This window comes from Oryctolagus cuniculus, chromosome 11, assembly GCF_051225735.1.
Source record: "Oryctolagus cuniculus isolate XC-2025 breed Fujian yellow rabbit chromosome 11, ASM5122573v1, whole genome shotgun sequence".
NCBI classification, from domain to species: domain Eukaryota; kingdom Metazoa; phylum Chordata; class Mammalia; order Lagomorpha; family Leporidae; genus Oryctolagus; species Oryctolagus cuniculus.
The window spans coordinates 11,047,630-11,062,292 of record NC_142877.1 but is presented as its reverse complement, the minus strand read 5'-3'; the positions used below and the strand labels follow the sequence as shown (position 1 = coordinate 11,062,292).

Sequence of the window (14,663 nt, the reverse complement as noted above, 5' to 3'; positions counted from 1 at the left end):
CCAGCCCAATCTTCCAGGTCCCAGCTCCACCCCCCACACCCTTTTCTGTCTCCTGGGGTCCTCCCACCTCCCCTCCCCTGTCACCCCCACTGAGGGTCTGTTCTCCACTCCGCGGCCAGAGGGAGCTTGAAAACTTGGGGGGAGGCGTGTCCCGCCCCTGGCTAGCCCTAATGTCGCCCCACCTTGCTTAGAATGAACTGCAAAGCCTTCCCTGGCCTCGAGGCTCTGCGCTCCTGGCTGGTTCTGGGGGCTCCTCTGTCCGCCTCCCCTCATCCCACCCCCCAATCTTGACTCTGCTACGGCCACGCTGGCCTCTTGCCTCCCCCCACCCCACCGCCACCCCGACTCTGCTCTGGCCACACTGGCCTCTTGCCAAGCCTCCTTCCACCGCAGGCCTCTGCACCTGCCGTTTGCTCTGCCGAGGGTCCTGGCGCAGTTGGGCCTCCCCCATCTGTCTGGCTGGAACAGCCCCTAAGGCTGGCCCTCCGTGGTCAGCTTGTCACTCTCCGGGTCCCCACCGGGGCCGGCTCTGTGAGTGCCCGCTTCCTGCTTCCTGCCGCCCTGCAGGTGGGACAGTCCATCCCTAGTCCAAGCTGCTCTGCGGGGGGTGAGGTCTTGGGTTGGTCTCCCCATTTGTGTGGTCTGAGAGTGGGGAAGCCGCGCGACAGGGTGGTCTCTGCTCCCTGCTGCTCCCCGCTGCTCCCCCTACTGGATGGCCCGAGCCATGTCCGCCGGTGTCTCCCTAGCAGCTCACGGAGGCTCCGGCGGCCAGGGAGGCCCAGAGGGACGATTTAGGGGGACGATTTTACCTGCAGCCTTCACACCGCAGCTTGGCCCCGCTGCTGGTGGCCGGCCGGGGTCCGGAGTGCGTGGGGCCGAGGGGCTCACCTGAGCAGGGTGCCGTAGGCGAACTCGAGCAGGCCCGTCTCGTGCCAGCTGCCGTCCGCGGCCGCAGTGTCACCCAGCAGGACGGTGCGGAGGTTGGCGTCCATGGCCTCGGTGAGCGCCTGCAGGTCCCTGTGCAGGAGCGTCCTGGCGGGGACCGGGGTGTGAGCTCGGCTTCCAGAGGGAAGTACCCCCCACACACACACCGCGGCGCCGCGGGGCCCAGGGGGCCTGGCCCGACCAGGCGCGCGGGTACTGGTGGCTGTGCTCCGTGTATGATCTCCTTCCCTCCTCTGAGAGGCCCAAGGGACAACTGTTGCCCTTACGACGCTCATTTCACAAACGGACAACCCAGCATCCGAGAGGGAAGGGACTTGCTCAGGGGCGAGAGGGAGCTGCCCACAGGCAGACTGGGACTTGGCGCCAGGGTTGGCCGCGCCTCCCTGGGCAGGCAAGGAAGGAGGGAGCCCGCCCTCCCCCTGGAGCATAGTGGGGAGGGGCTAAGCAGACAGACCCTGGGTGAAGCAACAGGAGGAAGAGAGACCAAGCGGCTGTGACCTCATCATCACATGGACCGCAGCCGGGAGAGAACCAGGCTGGGAGAGGACGTGGCGGGAGCTGGCTGCCTGCCTGTGCTGAGCCTCCGTGCTACGGGCCAGGACTGAGGATGTGACGAGAAAACAAGACAGGGAAGGGGGTATGGGCTGGTGCTGTGGCGTCGCAGGTAAAGCCACCACGTGCAGTGCCAGCATCCCATATGGGCGCCGGTTTGAGTCCTGGCTGCTCCACTTCCCATCCAGCTCTCTGCTATGGCCTGGGGAAGCAGTAGAAGATGGCCCAAGTCCTTGGGCCCCTGCACCCACGCGGGAGACCTGGAAGAAGCTCTTGGCTCCTGGCTTCGAATCAGCTCAGCTCCAGCCGTTGTGGCCATCTGGGGCATGAACCAGCAGATGAAAGACTCCCCCCTTCCTCTCTCCCTCTTTCTGCCTCTGCCTCTCTGTAACTCTGCCATTCAAACAAATAGCTCTTAAAAAAAAGAAAGAAAGGGGGAAAGGGGGGCATCTAAAGCCTCCCCCTCCTGGGCAGGGGAACAGATCACAGGGTGGTGCACAGCCAGTGGTCAACAGCGCCATCTGGTGGCGGCAGCAAGAACAGCGGAGTGCACCAGCCAGGCGCTCCAGCTCTCTGTCGCCACCTGCTGTTTGGGAGTAGGATGGGTCCCTGTAGACCATAAATCCCTGGAGGCTTGGATACTCCCTGAGGAAATCCCGCAGACGGGTGCTTGAGCTTCCAGGTAATACGGGCTTTGGGATGTTCAAGCCAAATGTTGTTGGAAAAATAAGAGCCATGGTCCACGTGAAATCATGCGCGTGACGGGCTTCGCACATTGTAAGCGCTCCAAAAACAGGGGCAGGCATTGGGACTGACCCTGGCCCACCACTCTGCTTACCCCACCCCACGCACCAGTCCTCACTGGAGACAACAGAGCTCAAAATGTCCAGAACCCCCCACACTGGCTCGTGAGGACACGCAGATCATCCCGGGGGCGGGGGAGGGGGAGGCAGTGAACCGGGGACTCCTGTTGTTACAGGGACCCCAGGGTTCCCCTGGGGTGGGGGCGCCAGGACATTCAGGCTCAGAAACACTGCTGGCCACTGACCCACCGGCCAGGGCAGCCGGGCCATCAGCACCCTTCGGTGTCCGCCCCACAGTGCTGGCCTTGGCTTTCACCATTCTGCAAGAGAGGTTCCGGCCACGGGACCAGCATGGACATCTCGATCCTGGCTCCTGGAGGCTGTTCCTCCTGGCCCCGGGTCCCAGGGTCTCAGGCAGAGGGGAAGGGGCCATGGGGTCCGTTCCCACCCCTGTCATTCACAGCAGTGGGCCTCAGCTTCCGCTTCTGCAGTCTAAGGAAACAAATGCTCATCTCTTGAGGCCCATCCTCGGGTCTGAAAGTGCCTGTCGGGCCCGGCGCGGCGGCACAGTGGGTTAAGCTGTCGCCTCGTGATGCCAGCAGCCCACATTGGAGCACAGGTTCCAGTTACTGGAAGGTTCCACTTCCAATCCAGCTCCCTGCAACGCACCTGGGAACGCAGGGGAGGATGGCCCGAGTGCTTGGTCCCTGCCACCCATGTGGGAGACCAGGATGGAGTCCCGGGCTCCTGGCTTCTGCCTGGCCCAGACCTGGCCATTGTGGGCATTTGGGGAATGAGCCAGCTGACGGAAGATCTCTCTCTCTCTCTCTCTCCCTCTCTCACTCTGCCTTTCAAATAAGGAAATAAATCTTTGAAAAGCAAAGCAAGTGCGCTGTCAGACACCTGGCCAGGACAGCGCTGCAGTCCCGGCCCCCAGGACGGCCTCTGCTGAATGCAGCAAATGTGCTCACACGTCTCCGCCTTTTTAAGTCACTTTTAGGAAAAATATTTATTTGAAAGGCGGAGTTACGGAGAGAGAAAGGGAGAGACAGAGAAGGAGGGAGATCTTCCATTCACTCCATTCACTCCCCAAACGCCTGCAGCAGCGGGGCTGAGCCAGGCTGAGCCCCAGAACTCCCAGGTCTCCCAGGTGGGTGGTCTCCCGCTGCCCCCGCCCCAGCACAGCAGCAGGAAGCTGGGTGGGAAGCCGAGTGCAGGCTGGAACCCAGGCTCCTGATGCAGGGGCGGTGTCCCAGGTAGGGCCTCACGGCTGCGCCCAGCACCAGCCCTCACTGCTCCCGGCTGACAATTCAGGGGCCGCTGGCCGAGGGCAGCCCTGGCGGCGGGATGGGGCCAGCTGATAGGCACCGCCAGAGCCGGGAAGGCTGACAGAGAACACGTGGCGCCCGGCCCCGAGGACGGACTCAGAAGAGCCATCTCCAGTCGTCCTCCTTCATCCCACAGGCAGGGAAACAGGCCCAGAGCCACAAAGCGGAAGTGGCGGAGCCGGGATCTGAACCTGTGTCTGCTCACACTGAAACTCTCATCCATCTGCCCGTGCTGAAACCAGGGATGTGTTCTTGGGTGTTGGGGCTTCCGTGTGGTTTGCTGTGGAGGCGAGCAGGAGCGCCCAGGGCCGGAGCCCCTCCCCCGGGGCCATCCCCGCACTCACGGCCTCATCCTGGCCTTCTCATCGCTGGGGCTGTAGTGAGGCAGCTGCACATCGAAAATCCGCTCCATGAGGAAGAGGGCGTAGGCGTGGAAGTCCAGCTTGGCGCGCGACTCCCACACCACGGCGTCGTAGGAGTGCGGGTCTAGGAGGACCGTGACGTACCTGCCCCCCAGCAGCACCTGCGGGACGGAGAGAGCAACTTCACCACAGACGACAGCGCTGCCGGCGGCCAGGCTCACCGTGGGAAAGCAGGGACCACACCACTCACCCATCAGAGCTAAGACAGGGAGCCTCGAGGGCGACCCCACGCTGAGGAGTGGCAAAGCCGGGCCTGGAGCTCCCTGCTTTACAAAACCACAGGCCCCACTAGGGTCATCCAGCATCCAGGACAGAACCTGGCTGCAGGAGGCAGCAGATGGATGGACGGACAGATGGGAGCACAGTGTTGGGAAGGTGAGTGTCAGTGGACGGACTGATGGGTGGATGGATGAGAGGAAGAGGGAGGGAGGGAGAAGAAGGGGACGAAGGGGGGAAGGAGGGGGAGGGAGGGGGGAGGAGGATAAGAGGGAAGGGGAGGAAGGGGGAGGGAGGGAAGGAAAGAGGGAGGGGAAGGGGGGAGGGAGGGGAGAGGGAGAAAATTGGCTACCGGTAAACGCTTGTGGGTAGAAGGTTAGATGCATGGAGAAGTGGAAAGATAGACCAGTGAATCTACGTTGGATGCAAAGAGAGATGACTGGGGGACTGGGAGTTGTCTGGAAACCGGCGTGTGAACGGGCGTGGAGCACGTGGATGGCAGAGAACCGAGTGGTACAGGGCAAGTCAACTGCAGGATGCGTCTGGGTGCACGGGAGGCGGCAGATTCATGGGCAGGTGGGTGATGGTGTTTGGATGTTGAAGGGATGCACAGAGATATAAATGTCAGTGGGGTGGGCAGACATCAGCTTTGAGTGTATCAACAGTCGAGTGTCCATCTGAGGAACAGACGGACAGATGTACAGAAGGAAGAATGGAAGTTGGTAGAGAGTGAAAATACGGATAAAGGTTGGGCGGACACAGGGCGCAGGAGTGGGGAAAGACTCATTGGATCTGGGTGGACAGAGGGATAGGAGATGGATCACGGGTGAACAGGCGGATGTTGGGTCAGGTGGATGCAGGGGTGACAGACACGGAAGACAGGAAGGAACGCTGAGGATGCTGGGTAGACACTGCACACAGAGGCAGCGGAGTGGCTGTTGGAGGGGTAGATGGGTGCTGGGCAGGTGGGAGGGATGGGGAGGCACAGAACGGAGGTCCCAGTGCTGGACAGGCACTGCACGCACCGCTTGAGCCAGGAAGAGACGGTGGACGTGGGAGGGAGGGGACGCCAGACAAGCGCGGGAGGTCCAGCGGACGAGGGGTGCAGAGGGCGCGGGCTGGCGCGCGGGCGGAGGGCGGCCGGGAAGGCGTGGCTTTCCCAGGGCGCACCCAGCTGCTCCCGCCCCTCCCGCCGGGGCCCAGGCGCACGTACCGTGAAGATGTCCCCGTGTTTCTGCTTCATCCTCGCCAGGAAGCCGGCCGCATCCTTCCCGAACTCCAGGGCGTGGCCCAACCAGGGAATGCTGCCCAGGTCCAGAGGCGGCTCTCCGGGTCGCCTGCAGAAGCCACGGCCCCGTCACCATTCCATTGGGCGGGGCGGCGGCGGGGGGGGGAGGCCACGGACGCAGCCCCCCCGTGGGCAGAGAGCCGCGGGTCGGGAGGGAGAGAGTCCTGCTGGGTGCTGGCTTGTTACAGAGCAGCAAGCACCCAACAAGGGTGCCAATGAGGGAGGGGCTGTGTGCTGACGAGAGCTGCGGCAGGGACCATAAACGGGCCTCATAATTTTGCAGGGCTGGTGCCCATGGTGGACCCCCTGGAGGTCCCTAAATCCAAGGTCTTAAAAACTTTATTTTGGGGGCTGGTGCTGTGGCCTAGTGGGTAAAGCTGCCGTCTGCAGTCCAGCATCCCATATCGGCACCGGTTTGAGTCCTGGTTGCTCCACTTCCGATCCAGCTCTCTGCTATGGCCTGGGAAAGCAGTGAAAGGTGGCCCAAGTGCTTGGGCCTCTGCACCCACATGGAAGACCCAGAAGAACCTCCTGACTCCTGACTTTGGATCAGCCCAGCTCCAGCTGTTGTGGCCATTTGGGGAGTGAACCAGAGGATGGAAGACCTCTCTCTCTCTCTCTCTCTCTCTCTCTCTGGCCCTCTGTAACTCTGTCTTTCAAATAAATAAATAAATCTTTAAAAAAAAACACCTTATTTTCATTTTATTTGGAATGCAGAAAGACAAAGTCTTTCATCTGCTGGTTCATTGCCAAATACCCCCCAACAGCCAGGGCTGGGCCAGCAACTCCATCCGGGTCTCCCACGTGGGTGACGGGGCCCAAGTATCTGAGCCATCACCGGCTACTTCCCTGTGTGTACACTGGCAGGAAGCTGGATCAGAAGTGGGGTGGCCAGGATGGGATTCGGACCAGTCATTCTGGGGGTTCCAAGTAGCGACTTAAGCCCCAAGTACCCACCCTGAGACCCATATTGTAGCCTTAGAGTTGTCAGAGCCACGGGCATCCGTCTGCCGAATGAATGAATGAGTGGATCGTCACGTGTCTTCTCACTCTGAATTCACTCACTCACTAAACATGAGCAATGAAGCAGACCTGCTCCAGGTGCTGGAAACACAGCAGGGAACAACTGCCCACGTGGGAGAGAAGACAGACAGAAAAGCAAAAAGGGGCCGGCGCTGTGACACAGCAGGTTAAGCCGCCCGCAGCTCCGGCATCCCTTACGGGCACTAGCTTAAGTTGCGGCTGCTCCACTTCTGATTCAGCTCCCTGATGATGCGCCTTGGAAAGCAACAGAGGATGGCCCCAGGCCTGGGCCCCTGCACCCCCGTGGGAGACCTGGATGAAGCTCCTGGCTCCTGGCTTCAGCTTCTAGATGAACCAGCAGATGGAAGCTCGCTCTCTCTCTCTCTCCCCCTAGCTCTCTGTAACTCTGCCTTTCAAATAAATTAAATAAATTTTGAATTCAAAAAGAGCAAACAAAGCATAAACCCTGTCGGAGTGAGAACCACGATGAGGAACCACAGAGGAGACCCAGCTCAACACTGAGCGAACATCCCAAGTTAAAGACACACAAAGGATCTGAACAGCTGCTGGCGCCGCGGCTCACTAGGCTAATCCTCCGCCTGTGGCGCCGGCACACCGGGTTCTAGTCCCGGTCGGGGTGCTGGATTCTGTCCCGGTTGCCCCTCTTCCAGGCCAGCTCTCTGCTGTGGCCCGGGAGTGCAGTGGAGGATGGCCCAAGTGCTTGGGCCCTGCACCCCATGGGAGACCAGGAGAAGCACCTGGCTCCTGCCTTCAGATCAGCACGGTGTGCCGGTCGCAGCATGCCGGCCGCGGTGACCATTGGAGGGTGGACCAACCGCAAAGGAAGACCTTTCTCTCTGTCTCTCTCTCTCACTGTCCACTCTGTCAAAAAAAAAAAAAGAAAAGAAAAGAAAGGAAGAATCTGAACAGCCGATTCTCCAAAGCAGAGACAAGAATGGCCAGGAAGCCCACAGGGAGCTGCTCCAGCCATCAGTCCCTGGGAAAATGCAAATGAAAACCACAATGAGGCGCCGAGGCACCCACCAGGGTGGCCACAGCAATGGCGACAATTCTGAACAGAGAAAAGCAAAGCGTGTTGGCAAGGAGGTGGAGCAGCGGGAGCCCGGGCACCGCCGGCGGCTTGCACGGCAGCAGGGTGGCCGCAGCTCTAAGAGCAGCCTGGGGTTATGATCCGAGCCGGCACCCATGCCAAAGAATCGCAAACACGCAGCAGCCAGCAGCCGCGGCGGGAGCTGGAAGGAGGACTAACCCCGGGCCCGCCCCCGAGGGAGGGGGACGCAGGGTGCGGTACCTCCACGCCACGGAGCACCACTTGCTCATAAAAATGAATGAACACTGAGTCCCACATGCCCGAACCCTCAGAACAGGAAGCCAAGTGATGGAAGCCAGACGCAGAGGGCGTGTGTTTCTTTCGTACAGAACAGCCAGGAGGGAGGGGGTGAGCGGATGCAGGGCGGGGGCGGGGGGTGATGGACAGGGAGTGCCCCTGGTACAGAACTCCTTTTTAGATGATGAAAATATTCTGGAATGAGAGTGGCGATGGTTACACAACCCTGTGAATATATTAAAAAAACTACTGCACTGCACGCTCTAAAACAGTGAATTAAAAAAAAATTGATTTGAAAGGCAAAGTTATGGAGAGAGAGGGAGAGACAGAGAGAGGTCTTCCACCCACTGGTTCACTCCCCACATGCCTGCCATGACTGAGGCTAGGCAAGGTTGAAATCAGGAGCCTGGAATTCCATCCGGGTCTCCCACGTGGGTGCAGGGGCCCAGGCACTTGGGCCGTCTTCCACTGCCTTCCCAGGTGCATTAGCAGGGAGCTGGGTTGGCAGTGGGGCAGCCGGGACACAAACCAGCGTCCCTATGGGATGCCAGCATTGCAGGCAGTAGCTTAACGCCGGCCCCAGAAGGGTGAACTTTTTGGTATGTGAACTCTAGCTCACCGCAGAAAACAGAAGGGTGATGTGAGACAGGGAGGGGCGAGTTTGGAGAAGGGAGTTGGGCGGGGAGGGGGGGGGCGCTGGGAACATCAGCAGAGCAGTTACTTGGAGGGGGATCACAGGCCACGCCCCCAGTGAGCCAGGCCGGGCTTCTACAACAACCAGGGGCTTCCGTTCCCCACCCAGCACTAACTTCTCTTCCTCCTTCTCTCCCCCTCCCCTCACCGCCTCCCGCTCCCTTGGTCTGGTCCCACCCAGCATGAGCCAGGGCAGGTGGCGAGGCCAGGCTGAGAGAGGATGGCCAGGCTGCAGGGCCAGGCTGAAGGCGAGCCTCCTGCAGCCGCCAGTGCCCAGGCTGCCGCGGAGCCCCGGGCTCGAAGAGGAGGTCTGGAGGAGGAGAGCTGCCTGCCAGGGCTCCTCCTTGGCTTCATATCCTGGAGCTCCAGGTGAAGGCGGCGTCTCCTGGAGGCACCACCTGTCCTAACGGCAGAGCATGGCGGTGGCGGCGTGCGGAGGGGACAGCCTGCGTGCCTGGGGGCGCCAGGCTCCGGCCAGCCCCGACCAGAGCCCCGGAGGCTGGGCAGGGAGCAGCGATTTCTTACTAAGAGGCAGGAGGGCCTGGTGGTTATGGCTGTGTGACTCGTCTCTCCATGCTTCAGTTTCCTGTCTGCACCGGGCTGCAGCAGGGACGGAGGGGGTGGCCAAGCACTTCGCAGAGTACCTGGCCCCGAGCAGCTGGGAGGCTGCACCCATGAGCTCCTGGGTGCCACTGATCGAGTGCCAACTACACATCTGGCACTCTGCTGGCGTTTTCCAAATGTCCCCTTGTCGGCAGTGATGGCTGACACCCAGGGAGCCCTGACTGTGCGGAGGCACCGCACTAAGCAGTGACCTCCCTGAACCTTCCGAGGAAGGAGCTGTTACTGCCAGGCCCACTGCACAATGGCTGAAACTGGGGCTTTGTGGGGGGTGGGGGCGAAGTCCTTTGCCTTTCGGGGTTTTTAATCCAGGCAGCTCCGGACGCTGCCCCGGCCCTAAGTCTCCCCAAGTGGACGCGTTCCATCCGCGCTTGGCAGGTGGGGGAACAGAGCCAGGGGACTTTGACGGGGCTTCAGCGGGGCCTGCCACCGGCCTGGGCAGGGAGGGGCTTCCTTTCCCTGCCCTTTATCCCCAGGAGTGGGTGTTATTTCTGGCAGCTTTCCTCTTTCCCCACGAGAGTCCTGAGGAGGCGCCAACAAAGGCAGGAAGCTGGGAGCCGGGCGCCTGCCCCTGATGTGGCTCACAGCTTCCCCCCCAACACACATTCCAAGGAGACTGAGCTGGGGCCAGCGGGAGAGGGAGGCTCTATTTCTAGCCCGACACTCTCACTGACCTGGGGCTCTGCCAGCCGAGGGCCTGACCCTCCCATCCCCAGCTCCTGCTGTCACCTGCCCATGAGGGCTCGGCGTCTCCCCTGGAGTTTAGTCCCAGGGCATGGGTTCCTCTCACAAGCACCCTTTCCTCACTCACAGACAGCACGGCCAGCCCTGCCACCTGCCCTGTCTCCCTCCCACCATCCACTGTGCAGACCCAGGGCGGGAGGCAGAGACGGGGTATCAGCCCATGTCCCTGCCGGGATGCAGGGCCTGACCCGTAGATAAAGGAACCCTGTATACAGCCGGTGCTCAGTGAGCAGTAGGGACCTCCCAGAGTTGCTGAGAGGGCTAAGGGAGCCAACGCAGGCTAAGCACCTGCAGCCCGGCGAGGAGCAGAGGCGGGCATCATCAGCGCTGCCGGCGCACGGGGTCTGTGCTGGGGCCTCCTGAGCCCAGCCCAGCCCACTCTCCCCATCCTTCCCCAGGGCCTCCGGGGCTCCGCCCTCCATGGACTAGGGGCTGCAGGCTTTCCCACGCCTCCGACATCTGCCTCCTGGATTAGACTCCTCACAGCAGCATCATCAGCGTCCCGCCGGCCTGCCCACCTGCTGCTCCCTGGCAGGGGATTTTAATGACTCTCACTCCGCTCCCTGTTTCTGACTGCTGGCGAATGCCTTCACCGCCCGCGGCGCCAGCCTGGGTCTCTCCCTTCCTGTGACAGAGGGGGCTGTGGCAAGGTTTAGAGAGGGCTAGAAGAAGCCGGAAATTCCTGATGCGGGATCCCCCAGCTTTCTGCCCTTGTCCTGTGTGGCACAGACCAAGCCCAGCCGGGGCTGAAGCCTGCTGTGGCCAGCTGTCAGCAACCTCTGCTTAGGGCCTGTCCCAGTGAGACGGATTCGCAGTGCCAGGCAGGGGTCCACCCCAGTCCTGGAGCCCCAGGAACGCTTACTCACTGCCACTTTGGACTCTGGCCCCCAGGAAAGGGGTCTCCACCCAGGATACCTCTGTCAGTGCCCCTGCACCTGCCACTCACGCCCAGTGAGGAAGAGAGAGGCACTCAGCCAGGTGACCAGCTCCGCGGGCCACGTCTGAGCACAGATAGGGAAACGGAGGCCCAGGAAGAGAGAAGCATGCTTCTAGCTCACATTCAGCCAATATTACTTCCACGGCGCCGAGGTCAGCCCACCACCCTCGCCCCAGGGAAAACACTCGGTTGCAGAACTGGCCTGGGAAAGTTGCCGTAACTGTAGAATCTTGAGTTTGGACTAGGAACGGATACAGGAAGAACCAGGGGTTCTTCGACAAGCACTCTGTCATACCCAGAAGTGAAAGAAGACCTCTTGACTTTGAACGCAGTGGTAACGACTGTCAGGTCAGCATTTGGGAACACGGAGGTTCTCAGACGAGTGTCCCCTCTCCTTTCCTGTACAGGCGACATTTTTCTTAGCTTAACAACATTTACGTTTTTAATGTTGGAGGTAGCAACAGAACTGCCCAGAGGGAAACAGTGTGTTCTGCTGGGACAGCCGGAGCTGCGGAGCTGGCTATGTGTGGGATAATTCCTGCGTGACCTTGGGAAAGTCACTTAACCTTTTCAAGCCCCGGCCACGCGCTGGAAGCCACGACCTCACCGCAGGCGTGGTCAGGGAAAAGGACTGAGTCCCGGAGTGGGAATCCTTGCTTGCCTCCACCCAAACCCTGGATCCGAGTGCACACGGCACAGGCGCCACCCGCCTCTCTCCAACACGATTGTTCCTCTTTCCCTGACAATCTTCAGCTTGCCCCGGAATCTCTTCCTGTCTAACACCAAATGCTTCTATGACTTTTGAGTGTTCAATCATCAGTGCAACGCGTGTGAAGAGTGAGGATTCACTTTGTCTGTGAATTAAAAATTCTTACTGGGGCCGTAGAGGTGGTGAAATGAGTTAGGCCACCACCTGTGATGCCGGCGTCCCATACAGGAGCGCAGGTTCAAGTCCCGGCTACTCCACTTCGATCCAGCTCCCTACTAATGCAGCTGGGAAAGCAACGGAGGATGGCCCACGTGCTTGGGTCCCTGCCATCCACGTGGGAGACCCGGATGGAGCTCCAGGCTCCTTAGCTTTGGCCTAGCTCTGGCTGTTGTGGCCATTTGGGGGCGTGAACCAGCAGATGAAAGATTTCTCTCTCTCTCCTCCTACGCCCCCATCCATCTTTTGAATAAATAAATCTTAAAACAAACAAACAAACAAACAAACAACTCTTGAAGCTCAGAGTTTTAGTCCAGCAGACGCTGAGCGAGCCGCTTGGCTTTCCTAAGCCTTCGCTTCCTCCTCCGTGAAACGCAGCAACAGAGGCCCCAGCTGAGCTGGGAAAAGAAGCTGAGGTTAGGGGCCTACAGTGGGGTCCCCATGGAGTCCCCCGAGCCGGCAGAAGCCCCTCCCAGGCCACAGTTGTCCCCAACAGCCACCTGCTGACCCTCCCAAGGCACTCACTTGAGTCCCCAGACCGACAGCGCCAAGTAGCCAAAATGACATTAACCCAGCCCTCCTGCTAAGCCCGAAGTCTGTCCGCAGTACCACTGTCAACATGACCCCATTTAAACACGAGGAGACGGAGGCAGAAGTGGTTTCTCAACCTGTCCGTGTTTCTGCAGGCTGGGGTCTCCACATGCCACCAATTCCGGGTCCCAGGACCCTGCCTCCTGGACTACGTGTACCCAGCTCTCGGCTGCCCCCACTCACCCAACAAAGGTGCAGCCCACCACACCCGGCGGGAAACAGCAGGAACACTGGAGACAACCGGAAAGGCATCCACAGGGACAACAGCAAAAGGAGGACAGAGGAGCCTGCGATTTCCCCGGATTGCGGGCTGTCACCCCGGAGTGCCCCATGCAGACCCGGGCACGGCCCTCAGAACCGAGACCTGGCACGCGGCCCCCTGCGGAGCATCCAGGACGGCTGACAACCTCAGAGAGATCGCCCGCTCCCTCGCTCCCTCGCGGGACACACTCCTGGCCGCCTGCCTTCTCTTGGAGTCAGTGATGGAACGCACGGCTTTAAATTTCACCGAAAAGCCGTGTGTCGGTTGCAGAAACGCACAGCGAGCTTACTGTCAAAACTCAACTGACACGGTGTTTAGAAATGAAAAGTTCCCAATGTGTCCAGAAATTTCAGACACTCGAATGTTCTCTCCCTCTCCCTTTCCCTCTCTCTCTCTCTCTCTCTCCCTCTCCCTTTCTCCCTCCCTCCCTCCCTCCCTCCGTTATCCACAGGCCCATGTCTAGGATCGAAGAGTAATTTTAAAAACAGCTGGGGGGACAGAACAGAGTGTGGGAAGCCTGGATCGGCTCCTGGAGCAGAAAGAAGATATCGATGGGAAACTGATGAAATCCCAAAAAAGTTTGAGGTCCCACTACCATAACGGACAGGCTGTTCCCAAGCGTGACAAACACGGCACAGCGCTCCAGGACGTTAACAACCCAGGAAAGGGGCGAGAGGAATTCAGGAACTCTTTATACCAACTCTGCAACTTTTCCGTAAGTCCCAAAGTAATCTAAAATAAAGTATACATATACATACTTACACATATATATACGTAATATGGAAAGTTCCATCCAGGGAAGAGGGGAGGGCTAGGACCCATCTGGAGAGCCTTCCTCTTAACCCCAACAGGACTCGTATTTGTTTGAATTCGAAGGAAGTCAGTTACTCCTCGCACAATTCCAAGTTATTTTTAAAAACCTGTTTACCAAAGACCTGCTGCTCCCTGCCTCCCGGCCGGAGGCTGAGCCACGTGGCTCTGCCTCGCGCAGAAATCCCGCAGAAGCGCACCCAGGGCCTCCACCGACTCCGGCCTCAACTCTCCAGCCTGTGAAATGGGGTGGGCGGCAAGGCCTCCGCAGAGGGCTCGACCCCGACTGGGTAGGGGCCGCCCCACCTGAAGACTGACGGTCGCGCGCGCCGTCCCTGCACCAGCTCCCCATCCAAGGGCACCGACCCACACCTCCCCGCGCCGCCCCTTCCCCTCCTGGGCCTCGCAGGCAGGGCAGCCCGGCACAGCCCCCTCCGCTGGATGGGGGGCCCGGGCAGGGGCACTCACCGCGCGCGCCGGCGGCCCAGAAGCAGCAGCAGCAGCAGCGACAGCGCGGCCAGCAGGCCGAGGAACACCGCCCAGGTCATGGCAGCTTCGGCCCCGGCGGCGGCGCGGGGCTGCGCGGCGGGGCTGCGCGCCCCCAGGTAACCCCCTGCGCCCCGCCCGCGCCCCGCCCCCGCCCGCCCCTCCGCCCCGCCCCTCCGAGGTTCCCAGGGCTCGGCCGGCCGCACCCCTGCAGACCCCGGGCCCCGCAGCTCCTGCCGAAACGGAAAATGTGGGCCGGAGGGCGGGCGGGGAGTCGGAGGGGAAAGCGAGGGATGTGGCAGGGCAGGGGGCGCTGGGGCGGAGGGGAGACGGAGGGGGCAGCTGGCGGGGCAGAGAGGAAATGCGGGGGCGGGGAGGGGAGGGGGAGGAGCAAGGAGGGAGGGGCTTTTCCCCCCACGTCCACCTGGACGGACTCCACGCTCCCGCTCCCAGCCCCCACCCCAGGCTCGTTGGAGACGTCGGGCTGGGCTGGGCGGGGTGGCCTGGTTGGGAGGGCACCGTTTCTGGGCTGCCTTGGCCGCTCGGGACGCGTCGCGGCCCCGCATCCTCAGCTCCACAGCTTCGCCACCCTTGCGCCCGGAGGGCCGGGGCCGGTGCCCGAGACTCCGCAAAGGGGCACCCCCAGGCGCTGCCGACGGCCGGCCGGGC

At 61.1% G+C, this 14,663-nt stretch overlaps 1 protein-coding gene across 3 annotated transcripts in view; it reads right to left on the bottom strand.

The window, feature by feature from the left end:
* PTGIS (prostaglandin I2 synthase) overlaps positions 1 to 14,313 on the bottom strand; it is a 38,148-nt gene extending 23,835 nt beyond the window's left edge. Inside the window, exons 1-4 of one of the 3 annotated variants that reach the window (XM_051844936.3) lie at positions 13,977 to 14,313; positions 5,480 to 5,603; positions 3,973 to 4,151; positions 889 to 1,032 (exon numbers count right to left, since the gene is read on the bottom strand). In XM_051844936.3, the coding sequence (XP_051700896.2) occupies positions 889 to 1,032; positions 3,973 to 4,151; positions 5,480 to 5,603; positions 13,977 to 14,056 (527 nt within the window). In that variant the 5' untranslated portion in view covers positions 14,057 to 14,313. Of the gene's footprint in view, positions 1 to 888; positions 1,033 to 3,972; positions 4,152 to 5,479; positions 5,604 to 12,619; positions 12,822 to 13,460; positions 13,482 to 13,976 lie in introns of those variants that run through there. The other 2 variants (XM_070051711.2, XM_051844937.3) reach the window with 2 other exon arrangements.
* Between the last annotated feature and the right edge of the window lie 350 nt (positions 14,314 to 14,663).